Source organism: Sinohyriopsis cumingii, chromosome 3 (genome assembly GCF_028554795.1).
Source record: "Sinohyriopsis cumingii isolate HCF-2022 chromosome 3, ASM2855479v2, whole genome shotgun sequence".
Lineage (NCBI taxonomy): Eukaryota > Metazoa > Mollusca > Bivalvia > Unionida > Unionidae > Sinohyriopsis > Sinohyriopsis cumingii.
The window spans coordinates 74,156,664-74,174,433 of record NC_142963.1 but is presented as its reverse complement, the minus strand read 5'-3'; the positions used below and the strand labels follow the sequence as shown (position 1 = coordinate 74,174,433).

Sequence of the window (17,770 nt, the reverse complement as noted above, 5' to 3'; positions counted from 1 at the left end):
ATTGTGTAAGATTCGATATCAGGCCTGTGATATTTTCTGATTTCTGTCTTGGCCTAATATTGATCAGTTAACTTACTCAGTTATTGATTAATTTATTGGAATATTTGGCTTCAGTATCTGGTAAATATAATTATCGTTTTTTGTATTTATGGATTGGCAGTACACATTGTTCATACCTTCACAGAACTGTGAAGTTTGCAATTAATTCTCTGATGAAATTAGCTTAGAATTAAATATAAAGAGACAAGTTTTTCAGCTTCTACTCATGAAGTAAAGTAAGAAATGAATAGGTAGTTCAGGGTCTTAGAAATCAGCGTTGTGTTTAGTAAGAACTGGGCTTTGCATTTCAAGTTGAGTTACAGCAGTAAGTTTCTTCATTAGCTAGTTTTTAATAGGCAGGCACAAACATGGACTGTAATGGCTTTTTGTTTAATTTTAATAGATTTTTAGAATGTATTTTTCAGTAAACATAATTTGTAGATCACAACCATCTATTTAGTAAATATTATTGAATAAATAAGATATATATATCGTGAGCGTCCGCCTCAGATGCAAGAGGTCACGGGTTCAAACCCCATCTGAGTCATACCAAAGACATATAAAAATGGTACTAAGAGCTGCCTTGCTTGGCACTCAGCATTAAGAGGTTAGTGTTAAGACTGGTCGGCCTGGTGTCAGGATAATGTGACTGGGAGGGACATCATGCTGCATGTCTGTGGTGCTAGACATCACTATAAACTGCCACACTCAGACATCATAGCGATATGACTGCACAATTGTTAAAGCTATGTTAAAAATCCTAATGACACACACACACACACACACACACACATTCACCAAAACATACAAGTATACCAAAAACTTGGCTGTTGGATTTTTCATGAATCCAAAATTACGGATATACATACTCTTATGCATATTTCAGCATACTGGAGAATCCTGCATTATTTAAAAGGATGACACAGATTGCCATAATTTGCATCTCAAGATCATAATGTAGACAAACTAGCAGTATTACTAAATGTCTTGATACAAGCTTTGTCTCTCAACCGTAAGCCAACGATATATTAAATAGGGATAACAGTCATGTTGACGTAAAGTTTTCTTTATCAAACCTAACCCAGTTGATTAACATCTTCATTTCTAGGAAATGGTGTCCAGTGGAACAACTTTATGAAGGGAGCCTCAGTAGATGATGACTTTACCATGTTTCATGTAATAATAATTCTCTTGATTGACGCTGTCATCTATGGACTGATTGCTTGGTATGTTGAAGCTGTCTTCCCAGGGAGCTATGGAGTGCCCCAACCATGGTACTTTCCATGTTTGGTAAGTTTATGCTTTTTAAACCAGATGTTGTTTTTACCAAATGACTTCTTTTGTTTAGTTGCTGCTAAATGAAAATGGTCCTGATCTGACATCCAATAAGGCTGCCATGTTGACCATCTTTAAAATAACGTTATCAGTACTCCTCCTGAGCTGATAGTCACATCGACATGCAGTTCTTGCTCAAAGATTTCTGCTGTGCAGTCAGTTCTGAATAAAACAAATCATGCTGATCTGATATCAGTTATGGTCACTAGTTGGTTTTACTGCTCCAGTGGTCTAGTGGTAAGAGCATCCACCTTGGATGCAGCAGGTCGTAGGTTCAAACCCGGGCCAAGTCATACCAATGACTTATTAAAATAAATGGTACTTACAGCTGCCTCACTAGGTGCTCATCATTAAGAGGTTAGTGTTAGGACTGGTCGGCCTGGTGTCAGGATAATTTGACTGGGTGGGACATGATGCTACATGTCTGCGGCATGATGCCCCAGTGCTAGATATCAATAAAAACTGCCACACTGTAGACGTCGTAGTGATATGACTGTAAAATTGTTAAAGCTATGTTAAAAACTAAATCACACACACACACATGCACTAGTCAGTTTTAAATAAAAATCATGCTGATTTGTTATCTAATATGGTCACTAGTTGGTTTTAAATAAAAATCATGCTGATTTATTATCTAATATGGTCACTAGTTGGTTTTAAATAAAAATCATGCTGATTTGTTATCTAATATGGTCACTAGTTGGTTTTAAATTAAAATCATGCTGATTTGTTATCAAATATGGTCACTAGTTGGTTTTAAATAAAACATCATGCAGATCTAATCTAATATGGTCACTAGTTGGTTTTAAATAAAAATCATGCTGATTTGTTATCTAATATGGTCACTAGTTGGTTTTAAATAAAAATCATGCTGATCTAATATCTAATATGGTCACTAGATGGTTTTAAATAAAAATCATGCTGATTTGTTATCTAACATGGTCACTAGTTAGTTTTAAATAAAAAAAATCATGCTGATCTGATATCTAATATGGTCACTAGTTGGTTTTAAATAAAAATCATGATGATTTGTTATCTAATATGGTCACTAGTTGGTTTTAAATAAAAATCATGCTGATTTGTTATCTAATATGGTCACTAGTTGGTTTTAAATAAAAATCATGCTGATTTGTTATCTAATATGGTCACTAGTTGGTTTTAAATAAAAATCATGCTGATTTGTTATCTAATATAGTCACTAGTTGGTTTTAAATAAAAATCATGCTGATTTGTTATCTAATATGGTCACTAGTTAGTTTTTAATAAAAAATCATGCTGAATTGATATCTAATATGGTCACTAGTTGCTTTTAAATAAAAATCATGCTAATTTGTTATCTAATATGGCTACTAGTTGCTTTTAAATAAAAAATCATGCAGATCTAATCTAATATGGTCACTAGTTGGTTTTAAATAAAAATCATGCTGATTTGTTATCTAACATGGTCACTAGTTAGTTTTAAATAAAAAAATCATGCTGATCTGATATCTAATATGGTCACTAGTTGGTTTTAAATAAAAATCATGCTGATTTGTTATCTAATATGGTCACTAGTTGGTTTTAAATAAAAATCATGCTGATCTAATATCTAATATGGTCACTAGATGGTTTTAAATAAAAATCATGCTGATTTGTTATCTAACATGGTCACTAGTTTTAAATAAAAAAATCATGCCGATTTGTTATCTAACATGGTCACTAGTTAGTTTTAAATAAAAAAGTCATGCTGATTTGTTATCTAATATGGTCACTAGTTGGTTTTAAATAAAAATCATGCTGATTTGTTATCTAATATGGTCACTAGTTGCTTTTAAATAAAAATCATGCTGATCTAATATCTAATATGGTCACTAGTTGCTTTGAAATAAAAATCATGCTGATTTGTTATCTAACATGGTCACAAGTTAGTTTTAAATAAAAAATCATGCTGATCTGATATCTAATATGGTCACTTGTTGGTTTTAAATAAAAATCATGCTGATTTGTTATCTAATATGGTCACTAGTTGGTTTTAAATAAAAATCATGCTGATTTGTTATCTAACATGGTCACTAGTTAGTTTTAAAAAAAAAAATCATGCTGATTTGTTATCTAATATGGTCACTAGTTGGTTTTAAATAAAAATCATGCAGATTTGTTATCTAACATGGTCACTAGTTTTAAATAAAAAAATCATGCTGATTTGTTATCTAATATGGCCACTAGTTGGTTTTAAATAAAAATCATGCTGATTTGTTATCTAATATGGCCACTAGTTGCTTTTAAATAAAAATCATGCTGATTTGTTATCTAATATGGTCACTAGTTGCTTTTAAATAAAAATCATGCTGATTTGTTATCTAATATGGTCACTAGTTGGTTTTAAATAAAAACTCATGCTGATCTAATATCTAATATGGTCACTAGTTGGTTTTAAATAAAAAATCATGCTGATTTGTTATCTAATATGGTCACTAGTTGGTTTTAAATAAAAAATCATGCTGATCTAATATCTAATATGGTCACTAGTTGCTTTTAAATAAAAAATCATGCTGATCTAATATCTAATATGGTCACTAGTTGCTTTTAAATAAAAATCATGATGATTTGTTTTCTAATATGGTCACTAGTTGCTTTTAAATAAAAATCATGCTGATCTAATATCTAATATGGTCACTATGGCAGCCGTCTTGTTATTGCTACTGTTCCTTATGGGATGATCATATTGATATGTTTTATAATGTCTGGTTAGTCCTTAATTTGCACCTTCACCTGAATGAATGTGATTGTTAACCTGTGCTTTTCATAAAAAGATTTCTTACAATGCCTAGTTGGACGTAAATGAAATGGTGCTCATGTGACCTCTCATGATGGTTAAATCATGCAAAAGAGACTTCTGCTACACTGATGCCTAAGAATATAACCACTTCTTTCATGCAATCTAGTAATTCCTATATTAAACTGAGCTGATGTAACCTATAAAATGGCTGCCTTGACAGCCATCCAGAAAATATTGTTATCACTATGTCTCGTGAACAGATGGTCAAAACAATATGACTTTTCACCAAAACACTATTACATCAATATGTAACTGGTTCCATCTTTCCTTCAACATGGTACCATATCAGCTATCTATAAAATTGTGTTGTCACTATTCCTCTTGCCTGAATGGTTGCACTGTCATGAGTTTACATTAAAATGCTTCTTTCCTATATGTCATTGGTTCAGAATAATTGGTATATTAACTGGTATAGAGCACACTGATGTATAATGCACACCCTGAAGGAAATATCTGCCATATAATGTGGATGTGATATATTACATTCTGAAATCTTTATAATGTTATTCCATTTTTGTAGTGTGATGATAGTCATCCATTTTGGATAGTGCACTGATCATCATTTGTTACATGACATTTGACACTTATTACCTCAAAAAGATGATGAATTCCTTACATGATGCTACTTTAAAAACGTTTCTTAGAAAAAATTAATTGGACAAAAATTAATTGGACACACTTGGTGGCAGCTGCACCAAGAACACTGAGCAGATCTCTTCCATCTCATGCTGGAGGAACTGCTTCGTTGCCATAGTACAACAGTAGCTCTTTGGCAGGCTCATAACCACAGACAACTGTGTAGGAAAGACCACATGAGACATGGAGGATGGTTTTCTGTATGATGCTTTTAAAGAGGTGGTGCTTGAATCATATGGTACTTTTGCCTAGCTCTGACATGACATTTGAATGCATTTTCTCGTCTATCCAGACGTTGTTGCTTGTCCGAGCCTACAGCAGGTCAGCTTAGCTGAAGATGTGCAGGCACTGTGGACATACATGCATTTTATGTGCAATTTTGCTGTGTTTGTGCACCATCTGGTTGAGACCTTTGATTGAGATATAGTGGCTTTTGATGGTTTTCCACTTCAGACAGTGGTTTTCCACTTCAGACAGTAGAAGCAGATCCACAGTTTGTGATCTTTGCTTCTCGATAGTGCACAGTAGGTAGAGACAATATCCCTGGCCAATGACACTCTCTGCAATTCCGGGGTTGAGGATCTTGAACTTGACAACCTTGGAAACCTTCACCAGGAAGTAAATGCAATGGCTGTACTTGCCTGGCCAAGCAACATGACAATCCACAGGGTTGACAAGATAGCTCACTTGAAACATCAGTTATCATTGTTTTTTTTTTACATTGATGATAGACCATGGTGGAAAACACATTTTACATGTGTAGCTCTGTCCCCAAAATGGATGGTACTTCAAAATGTTGAGTTGAAGTTCCACACACTTCATGAAATGCTAGCTGGAACCATCAGATATGTAATTTTCAATATGCTCTTGGATTGTTACATTCACTTGGGAGACCAGCAGCATGACCTTGTATAGCTGTTTGGCAGTGGTGGTGGGGTTACAGAAATAGGCTTTGACTTGGACAGCTTCCTGCTGGCAATGTGCAGTTTTTGTGAGTCAGGCCATGAACACAAACCTAAACTTAATTCTGCCATGGTTGCTGTCTGCAAAGGGATCTCCACATCTGATAGCTATGGCATTAAGAAATATAGTGGCATCAGCTTGAAGCTTATTTTTAATAGGTACCAAGGAGCAAAAGGATTTCACACATATGGTGCAAACACCCATCCCTCTTCATTAGTGCTGGTGTGGTGGGCAGTCCATCCTATTGACTTGGGGCTGGTTTTGGTGGTGATAGCAGCTTTCACCTCCAAGGTTTGGCCTAGGGTTTGGTTTCTTTAGTTGTCCGTGCCTGGTAGGTGTAATCTGTTGCCATGGCATCGGTTTTGGTTGAGTTGGCTGCCTGGCCCAGGTGGTTAGTATTGCTTCCAGCATACACTCATATTTGCTTTTTGTTATCTACCCCTTCCAGAGCAGCTCATATATTTTGCTCAATAGATGGCATAGTGTTACAAACCATATGTATTCTCTAATTGACTGGTACTTTTCATGGGTAAACACCACCTCAGAATCCATGCCAGCAGCTCACAGAGAACTTTGATGAATTGTTTCCTCACCTTGGCTTCTAGCGATTTCAGATTTATTGCTTGGCTTAGGCTCCTGCAGCATGGGTAAATGCATTGTGCAGTGTCAACATTGACTATTCATTTCGAGCATGGAGCTACCACCATTCCAACAATACATATTTATGCACTTCTGTCTGCACAGCTCTTTACTGCCCAGTTTCAACCATGTGCAAGTTATCTTTCCCAGTGAACCCAGTTTACTCAATGCAGTGCTAAATATCTGTATGCCTTCAACTAAGGCAAGGTAGTGTAAAGCGCCATCTGTCTGCATGGGTTTCAGTCTCAGGTTCTTTCAATATGGGTATGTGAGAAAGCTTGCCAGGAGCTTCTTGTGGGCCAAGGTTTCTTCTTCCACCAGTTATACTGCCTGCCATGTATAGCCTATCTTGTGCTGAAAAATGGTGTTAAACTATAAACAACATCAACTGAGGCATTCTAGTCACCACAATTATAGTGGCTGACATTGATGCTAGTTGTCAGACAGTTTTTGCAGCCTGTACAAAAAATGGTAGCCCAAATTGTGGTATCCTTGGCAATAAACTGCACTTTAGGACTGTTGTTGAAACTAGTCCCCAAAGGTTTTCTGTAACTAGCATTAATGCTTGTCACCTAAAGATTTATTTGAGGTACTAATGCAGTGATATAACTTAAGTAGTATGTGATTATCAGTGGCATTATGGCTGTTGAATGTTGGACCCACATTTTGTATGCAGCTTTATAAAGGTTAGACCTCATCTGGGCTTCATTGTCAGTGTTCTCTATCATCAGCAGTGTTTTCCTCTATAAATGTATCATAAAGTGTTTATGATATCACTATTTCTTCATCGAACATGTTACCCAATCATAATACCTTAGGAGAACTACTACTACTACCTCACAAATCCAGCCCTCCCAGATACTACTTTTAGCCAAAGGGAGCTAAAAGTTGTCTGCTGACCTATTTGGTGGTCGGGCAGAGTGATCTCTCCTTAACTCTTTTGTCAGCAGAGCTATATGAGATCAAATATCAGATGAAATGTTTGGGTCATGGTTTGAAATTGGTTTTGTTACTGTACCAGCAGCGTTGCGATAGCTGTAATATTTAGCTAGCGAAAATCAGGCTATTTTAAATGTCCACCAGCTTATTTCTTATTTTAGTACAAAATATTACCAGCAAGAAATGTCTCGTTTATTTTTCTTGGCTAGCTGTTTACTGGTATATCAGAATTGTAACAAGGAAAATACTAGCATTTTCTTTTTAGCCATGCAGTTCTTGGAGTGTGCTTGTTGCTGAAGTTTTTATTTTTATTATCATTACTTGGTTAATTGCCCATTTTATGATGGGAATAAAAGGTTAAATATAAAGCAAAGAAAAAAATTGAACTAGCGAGTTTTAAAAGCGTTTGAATAAATTAAAAAAGTATAAAAATAATTTGGGATGCTGCTGTGAGTTTCAAACTCACCACTTCTTGTTTGGCAACTTGATTACCCATCCTAGAATGGGAGTGATAAAAGAAAGTTTAGCATACATTTTTTAAAGAAAGTGAGAAAATTTGAGATGCCATCATGAGTTTCAAACTTGTGACCTCTGGTTTGGCAAGTGGGACACAGAGAAATGAAGACAGACAAATTTCGGTGTTTATGCATTATACATATATGATTATTGATATAAGCAAATTATAGTGAAGTATGTAAAAAAATGAGCAGAATGCATGCATTTTGAATTGTTTGCCATGTTCTTTAACATAGTCTTTTAAATATTCATCACAGAGATCATATTGGTGTGGCACCATGTCATCTGATGACATTCCAATGGACAAGAACATCAGCACTGGCCAGAACCCAGCATACTTTGAGCCTGACCCTGTGGGTCAGAGGGCAGGGATTAGCATTAGGAACCTCAGAAAGGTACAATACAATGTTTCAACATGTATTACATATTTTGATGAAGTCAGGTAGCATGCCAAACCTACAGTTACTCTCTCCCTAGTGCATGATGGTGTGTAATGAACATTGTATGTAGATCACATATACTGCTTAAAAATGAGAAGAAATAATAATGATAAGAATAATAATCATAAGAATAATAATGATAAGAATAATAATGATAATAATAATAATGATAAGAACAATATCGATAATAATAATATTAATAATAATAATAATGATAATGATAATAATAATGATAAGAATAATATCGATAATAATGATAATAATAATAATGATAAGAATAATAAGAATAAGCACAATAATAATAATAATAGTAAAGTGTATCCTTCTGATAAGGTCATCCCTTCTGTAGTAAAAAGATGGCATTATAAAAGGGTGTCTTTTCACAAGTTTGACAAAATAATTCAAATATATGTTTTGATGTTGGGAAAGGTAGCCTTATCAATGGTGGTCTCTTTAGAGATGGGTCTTACAAGAGGGGTTGCACTTCAGAAGTAGTAATAAAAAAAATTAAGTGATGAAACAATAATCTTTTTATTTTATCATCAGGCATAATTGATCCTATTTCGATGAATGTAATTCTGGTCAAATAGCTTTTATAGAAGCTTTATCTTTAACTTTTTGGAGCAGAATATCTTTAATAAGTACAGCAAACTTGTTGAAGAAATTTTTTATCAATATTAAGAACGAAAGAAAAACTCAAAAGATTTGTCTTGTCTTTGAGAAGAACATAAAAGGTTATGTCATGCAGAAACAACATGTAAAATATGTCATTTATTGTGATCCAGAACTTGTGACTTTTGAGTGAAAACATCTTGCACTGTTTTGATCCTGTTTTAGGAGTTCAAGAATGGTTCTGTGAATAAAACAGCTGTTTGTGGTATGACCTTGGATATATATGAGGGACAGATAACAGCTCTCCTTGGCCACAATGGGGCTGGAAAAACAACCACTATGTCTATGCTGACGGGTATGATATTACTATTTATAATTTGTATTTGTAGAATCCCCCCCCCAACAGAAGACCCTCTCAAAGGGACTATTTTATCTTTTACATCACTTCTAAAGAGGCCTTCATTTCCTGTACCACCCTTCTAAGGAGGCCTTCATTTCCTGTACCACTGTTAATGAGGCCTTCTTTTCCTTCACCACCCTTCTAAGGAAGCATTTTTCTGCACCATCATCTTTTTCCTGCACCACCCTTCTGAAGAGGCCTTCTTGTCCTTCCAGGAGGGGGTGGGAGCGGCACAACATGCCAAAAGTATTCTCTAGAAGACCAACAACAGATGGGAATACTGAAAATTGTGCACAATATGTTGGCAAGTTGTTCTAAATTTGCTTGCAGGGACTATAATCTATCATGACAATTTGATCTTGACTGAATTAGTATAAATTTTGCAGTGTGATAATGTTCACCAGACCATGAATGAAGAGCTTGATCACAAGGAATTAAACTCTTTCCAACTTCTGTAGCACAATATTGTAATGTGTCAAGGTCAAGGTCGATTGAAATGGAATAGATGGATAGCTCATGCCATTTTCAGTTACTAGATTTCTCCAGTATATTGTAGTGTCAAGAAATGGTGTGTTCACCACAGAAGTTCTTATTTAGATGATAAAAGCACAAAACAACAAAATATAAATAGTCAATACAGTTTATTATATGACTTCCAGGTTTGTATGTGTTTTCTCACAAAATTTAGTGCTCAAAATGGTGAAATATAATATTTGCAAATATGCAGAACAGATGTTTGATAAAGAATGTTGAAATGACAACAATAGTTTCAGTGGTCATTTTGTAGCAACAAAGTGTCTCATTTTGTAGGGTATATTATTTTGATGCAACCACTACAAAATGGATGTAAATTTGTGATTTCAAAATGATACATGTAATTGAATAGGAAATTCAATAATGTCAATCAGAATATTAAATTTCCAGGACCACTCTGGTGGCCTAGTGGTTATAGCATCCACCTTTGAAGCGGGAGGTCATGTGTTTGAACCCCAGCTGAATCATACCAAAGACTTACAAAGGGGGCGCTTACCAGTTATTATGTACTTTTGAGAGAGTGACATATGTAAGGTGAAGTTGTTTGCATTTAAAACATGCACAATGAAGAGAATGTTGGCAAACCTCTATGCTACATTAATGTAATGTCAATGATATTTCTTTGGATATTGTACTTTTGGAAATTGTACATGATCTAAGCACACTGCTAACTAAAATGACTGCTCCCTTTTGCTAAAAACATCAGCCTGAATTAGTCTAAAGTGCACTTTCCATAGCAGCTATTAAAACAGGGAAAATTAATTTTTCCAGACTAGACAATACAAGCTTCTGAAAGTGCAATGAATGAATTACCAAATATATAAAATGTAAAAAAAGTTATCAGCTCTTTTTTATACAGTTTACCTCTGAAGTTCAGGAAGTGAAAATGACCAAGTGGAGCTAGCACTTTTTTGAAAGGTGCACATCTGGAGTAAAGCCAAGCTGTATCCTCTATAACCCATATTACACCCATTAATCATACACCAACATAAAGGGAATTAAAGGTTCTTTGACTTATACCTAAGATATACAAGGTCTTTTTTAAATAGCCAGTATAACCAGTGAGGAAAGCCAGGGAAATTCTTTTTCTTTAAATTCTAACCCTATGCAAAATGCAAAACTGTAGAGCGCCACCAAAAATGGTACTAACAGCTGCCTCGCTTGGCCACTCAGCATTAAGAGGTCAGTGTTAGGACTGGTTGGCCTGGTGTCATGATAATGTGACTGGGTGGGACATCATACCATATGTTTGCGGCATGATGCCCCAGTGCTAGACATGACATCACTATAAACTGCCACACAGCAAACATCGTAGCTGAAATTTTGTTAAAGCTACATTAAAAATCCTAATCATACATTAAATTTCCATGGATAGCAGACGGCATTGTTGATGACAACACAGTGCCAGTGTCATCAGCTAAATCCTTCTAAGGGAACTTTTATCTAATATAATTAGGAAATAAATGTTGAAACAACTTCGGAGAAAATTATAGTCATTATGAGTATTAAATTTAATGTATTGGTAGTGACTGGTCTACCATGCTATTGTATTAATGCTTGAAATTATCAGTTGAGATGACAAGAGACTTTTGTTCTGTTTGCTTGGTCTTGAGTCCTTTACTGGAGTCCAGTATAATCACAACTGCCAAAACAGCAGATCTCACCCCAATTTATTTGTTTTGGGAACACACTCGGGGAAATTCATGACAAAGTTTTCACGATTATGACTAAATATGGAAGAATTCGGAATGATTAACCTGAGCGCCTCCTAGTGGAAAGCCGAGCGCCCAATACACACAGTAGTAAAAATGGCACCCGATTTCAAACGTCAAAAATAGCAATTATTTCACAATAAATTATACAAAGATTCAACATTGATGGTGAACAGTTTCATCACACTGGTGACAAAAATTTATGAACTTACTTGAGTATTACCTTTATCATGGAGAGAAAAATGGATACAATTGCCTATTTCCTTCTTAATATAGAAGGTAAGTGATAACAGTTTACAATCCTATCATGTACACACTGGCTTCAAAAATCTTTTCCCAGATGATGATTAAATAAATCATTTTTATATGATTTACGTATTGTATCAAATTAGTTTTCTTTTGTACAAGGACCTTGTATCAAAAACTGTTACTGCAGTTACTATTATTTGCATTAGAAACAGAGGTACAACTTTTCAACATGAAGGGAATGTGAACAATAAAAGGAGAGTATAAATTATCCCAGACATTAATGATTTGTGCAAATGCACTTTATAAGAATATAAGTTGACAGGTAGTCAGGATTGTTTCAGTATTTAATGTGCATGATTGGTATTCTTACATCAGGGGTCTGTAATTGTAGGAATTGATACACATTTATTCACACTTTGCCTTAATTGTTATTGACTGTATAGGAGCAAGGAAGTTTCATCTCTGTACTAAGTATATGAAAGGGTATTTACCAATTACCTAAGACAAGTTTTATTTAAACACAGAAATCTGTACTGGAACATATGGAATTTAGATGTTTCAGTACAGCTAAAGTGTGCAAATGTTAAATCGGGTAAAATTGACCTGATTATGTAAGAATTGTCAAAGTAGTTAATATTATCATGTATGTTATCATTAACCTATCATATAGGTGTGTATGTATGATCATGTATGTTATCATTACTATAATATATATGTAGCTCTGTATGTTTGATCATGTATGTTTTCATTACCTGTCATATATGTAGGTTTTGTATGCCTGATCATATAGAGTATCAATCATATATGTAGATGTGTATGCATGATCATGTATGTTATCATTGCCTATCATATATGTAGGTGTGTATGCATGGTCATGTATGTTATCATTACCTATCATATATGTAGGTGTGTATGTTGTATGATCATGAATGTTATCCTTACCTATCATATATGCAGGTGTGTATGCATGATCATGTATGTTATCATTACCTATCATGTAGGTGTGTATGTATGATCATGTATATTATCATTACTATAATATATATGTAGCTCTGTATGCATGATCATGTATGTTATCATTACCTGTCATATATGTAAGTGTGTATGTATGATCATATATATTATCATTACCTATCATATTTGTAAGTGTGTATGTTGTATGATAATGAATTTTATCATTACCTGTCATATACGTAAGTGTGTATGTATGATCATGAATGTTATCATTACATATCATATATGTAGGTGTGTATGCATGATCATGTATGTTATCATTAACTATCATATATGTAGGTGTGTATGCATGATCATGAATGTTATCATTACATATCATATATGTAGGTGTGTATGCATGATCATGTATGTTATCATTACCTATCATATATGTAGGTGTGTATGCATGATCATGAATGCTATCATTACCTATCATATATGTAGGTGTGTATGCATGATCATGAATGTTATCATTACATATCATATATGTAGGTGTGTATGCATGATCATGTATGTTATCATTACCTATCATATATGTAGGTGTGTATGCATGATTATGAATGCCATCATTACCTATCATATATGTAGGTGTGTATGCATGATCATGTATGTTATCATTACTAGGTTTCATCCCTCCAACCAGTGGTGCAGCATTTGTTAACGGTTATGACATTCGGAGGGATATAGCAAATGTACGGAATAGCCTCGGATTGTGTCCACAGCATGATGTTCTCTTTGATACTCTAACTGTAGAGGAACACCTAGTTTTCTTTGCTAAGGTAATCAATCTTAAGATTTTCATACTAAGATGGTGATATTGATAGCCAGAATGACTAAATATTGTAAAATTTTCAGATGATGATTCATTTATAAAAAACAAGATATTTAATGATTGTAAATGTAGTGGCTTGTGCTGTTGTCTGTATGTTTCCTTTGAAGTAAATGACACCTGGTGGTTCAATATATTTTCAAGGCTGTATAAAGTGATGAAAAGAACTAAATTTCTTAACAAATGAAACTGCCTGAGTTAATACGTCAGGAATAAATCAAAATTATATGGGAAAAAAAACAATGTCAGAGAAAGATGAATAATAGGAGAAAATGCTGGTTTCTAATGGGTAGTGACAAAAGATGAATAATAGGAGAAAATGCTGGTTTCTAATGGGTAGTGATAGAAAATGAATAATAGGAGAAAATGCTGGTTTCTAATGGCTAGTGACCAAAGATGAATAATAGGAGAAAATGCTGGTTTCTAATGGCTAGTGACCAAAGATGAATAATAGGAGAAAATGCTGGTTTCTAATGGCTAGTGACCAAAGATGAATAATAGGAGAAAATACTGGTTTCTAATGGGTAGTGACCAAAGATGAATAATAGGAGAAAATGCTGGTTTCTGATGGGTAGTGACAAAAGATGAATAATAGGAGAAAATGCTGGTTTCTGATGGGTAATGATAAAAGATGGATAATAGGAGAAAATGCTGGTTTCTAATGGGTAATGATAAAAGATGGATAGGAGCCAGATTCAGAACAGACATTTCTTGACTGGTACACTAGATAACTGAGCATGTCGGAGTTATTCAGAGCAAATTTTCATAACTAGTTTGAAAAGTTTAGCACCAATCTAGTCATGACTCTAAATAGCATTTTTCGGTACAGTGCATGTAAAATAATAGGGAAGGATGCATAATTATTATTCCTACTGGTCACACCCAAGATTTTTAGCAAAATCTTGTCTTGTTCTTTCAGCTTAGCTGGTATTTCTGGAAAGAGTTCCTTAAATTGTTTGTATTGTTATAACAAGTTTTCTGCACATGATCAGGAAAATGAAGACAGGATCAACTAAGATTATGGTGTTACCAATGATTGTAATCTCCTATGTTCCTAAGTCTTGTTTTTCTTAGTTTTTACTTTGAGAGCATTCTTTTGATGCATTTTCAGGAAGCTATTAAATTTTTTCAGTAGAATATATACATCACTATCACACTGTCTCTTGTGTTGGACTGAAATATATCCACAATGCGAATGCCCTGTGTCAAAAGAGTACAAAATAACAAAACTATGATGACAACAAAATGATGGTTGTTTCAGTGGTTTAAACAATACTGCCACATAAATGAGCACAACTCCAGACCTGCCAACCCTTATGATTTTGCTGCAAGTCTAACAAATATGACTGTTAAAATACGAACTTATGGAATAAAAAAACTTCAAAAATTTGTTGTTCCATAAAATTTGGATAATTTCCTCATCTGTGTTTGATTTGGATCCGGGAACTGGACTAACTTTACAGTAGTACCACAGACACTTTAAACTGCACATATTTTTTTTTTCATGCTATGCATCTACATGATCAAACTATTGATTATAGAATTTAAAAAGAATGGTGCCCAGCAAGCAATATGCATTCAAGATGAATGGGAAAATAAGTTTCTTAAGAAGTGTTAATCAGTACAGAAGAATAAAAAAGGCCTATTCAGCGAATAAAAGCAGTAAGCGACACAATTATGTTTATTGTACATCGTGTGTCAATTTGAGTATGTCTTGTGGAAAATCAAACAAATGTCAAAATATATCACTTATACTGAACATCATAGAAAGCCAATGCAGCCAACAACACTAAGCCAATTGGTTATGAAATTACATGTGTGTGATCTCTTCCTTAAAAATCTGTCTATAAATTGCTTCATCAATTACTTTATGACAGTCATAGTATTTACACGGCTGCTGAAGAATGGTAAAATTCAGCTTAGATTCCAGTAACCAGCTGCCCCTTATTCAATGCATTTAGCAAGCAGTGTCAGCATTTGATGTGTTTAGAGCCCATTAAAGTGCAATGATGCTAACTAAATTAAAAAATATTAAATCACTCCATTGTTGGAACCTGCCTCATATATGATCAGCTTCAATCACTAGACTTCACTGAAAACCTCATCAATCAATCCAATTCAAGCTGAATGGATAAAACAGCTTGTGCAGAAATGTGTTGATGATTGGACCTTATTTTTGACTTTGGGAATACTGGATTTGAATGATTCAACAATTGCAGAATTTTTTTAACCATACAAGCATCTGTTTGCACCAGACAACTTGGTTGATGTGATGTTGATTCATTGGTTTTATCTGAAAATCTGAGTTAGATATAACATGCTGATGGATATCTTGAATGGTAGCTTTTGGGTGATCTGCTTTGTGCGGACCAGCATCTCTGCGTGTCTACATTTGCTTGATGGTGTTGCCATAATAATGTAAAACGTACAATAAATACAAACTGATATCTCACAGTTAAATGAATTATGGTAAACTAATAAAATGCAGTCATTTTTATAAGTCGTATTTTAGAACTGTTATAGCTTCTAATGAGTCATTAATTACATTGCATTTTATTCTGAAATGAAGCTCTGTACTGTCCAAAGCTTAAATCAATCAATTTTATTTGTAAAGCCATCAGCAAAATATGATTATTACATACAATTGATAAACAACAAAGAGGCTGTATAACACTTATTAATTTGTTATAAAACGAGTACAATGCAGAATGATATTTATAACATGAAAAAATCAGCCAGTGTTCTTCTATTGACAATAATCTAAATTACCTTCTCAGATATTTGTTAATACCATTCTAACATGAAATTATTTCATCAAACATGACATTCTCTGATTTTTTTTTCTTCTGTTTTAGTTGAAGGGTTGCCCATCGAACTTGGTTACAAATGAAGTAGACAACATGTTGGGTGCCATTAACTTGCGGAGCAAGAGAAATGTGCAGTCCAAGAACCTCTCCGGAGGCATGAAAAGAAAGTTATCTGTTGGAATAGCTCTAATTGCTGGATCAAAGGTCAAACTCTATTTTATTTTTCAGATAATTTATTAATCTTTTTTTAAGGAATACCATTGTAATATTCACTTACCATATAGATTTAATCCTTGTTATATTGACATGAAAAATGATAACATGTACACATGTAAAAGAATGTTCACATAACTGAATGGAAACTTCATGGTTAGTTTGGATTATGTTCTGTGGGATAAGATGCTTTTATAAATTTACTGTTTTGGAAAGTTTTTTGTTTAATTTTGTTATCTTAACATTATCAGTTAAAGGCTATAGTTGTGCAGTTTTTCACTCAGCCAAGAAAGTAAATGATACTGTGGGATTTTCAAAGTAAGTCAGATTGCAGTAGGCAGTGGCCATAAAGGAGTCTTTTATATGTATTATAATTTTCTTCTTTCTTGAAAGTACTGATGAACAAAGATGTTCCAGTTCTGAGTAACAAATGCTATTTGCAAATTTTGTCAATTAAAATGATTAGTTAAGTAGTGATTAGCACCGCCAAGGTCAAGGGTAACTTACGGGTCACCAATCCAGAATCTGAATAATAATCTGTTGCTGTTTAAAATGTTGTATAAACCTGAATTACTTTAAACATAAGTGGTCCCTCATTTTAAAGTTACCCATTAGACTGTGGCCTTTCTAAGCACAATGGTCCCTCATTGTAAAGTCACTTATACTGCTGCCCATCTAGTAATGCAGTGGTTCCCTCATTGTAAAGTCACCTATTATAATGCTGCCCAGCTCATAATGCAGTGGTTCCCTCATCGTAAAGTCACCTGTTATACTGCTGCCCAGCTCATAATGCAGTGGTTCCCTTATTGTAAAGTCACCTATTATACTGCTGCCCATCTCATAATGCAGTGTTCCTTCATTGTAAAGTCACCTATTATACTGCTGTCCATCTCATAATGCAGTGTTCCCTGATTCAACATCACTTATTTTACTACTGCCCATCTCCTAATGTAGTGGTCCCACATTGTAAATTCACTCATTATGCCATTGTCCATCTCATAATGCAGTGGTCCCTCATTGTAAGTCACTTATTTTACTGCTGCCCATCTCATAATGTAGGGACTGCTCTGGCGGCCAAGTGATTAGAGCATCCGCC

The 17,770-nt window shown here is 34.3% G+C and overlaps 1 protein-coding gene across 1 annotated transcript in view; it reads left to right on the top strand.

Moving 5' to 3' along the window:
- Nucleotides 1-17,770, top strand: part of LOC149803110 (phospholipid-transporting ATPase ABCA3-like) — an 89,871-nt gene that overhangs the window by 18,272 nt on the left and 53,829 nt on the right. Inside the window, exons 7-11 of the mRNA XM_089952711.1 lie at nt 1,148-1,329; nt 8,143-8,280; nt 9,163-9,292; nt 13,450-13,604; nt 16,510-16,665. Of these exons, the coding sequence (XP_089808837.1) occupies nt 1,148-1,329; nt 8,143-8,280; nt 9,163-9,292; nt 13,450-13,604; nt 16,510-16,665 (761 nt within the window). The remainder of the gene's footprint in view (nt 1-1,147; nt 1,330-8,142; nt 8,281-9,162; nt 9,293-13,449; nt 13,605-16,509; nt 16,666-17,770) is intronic.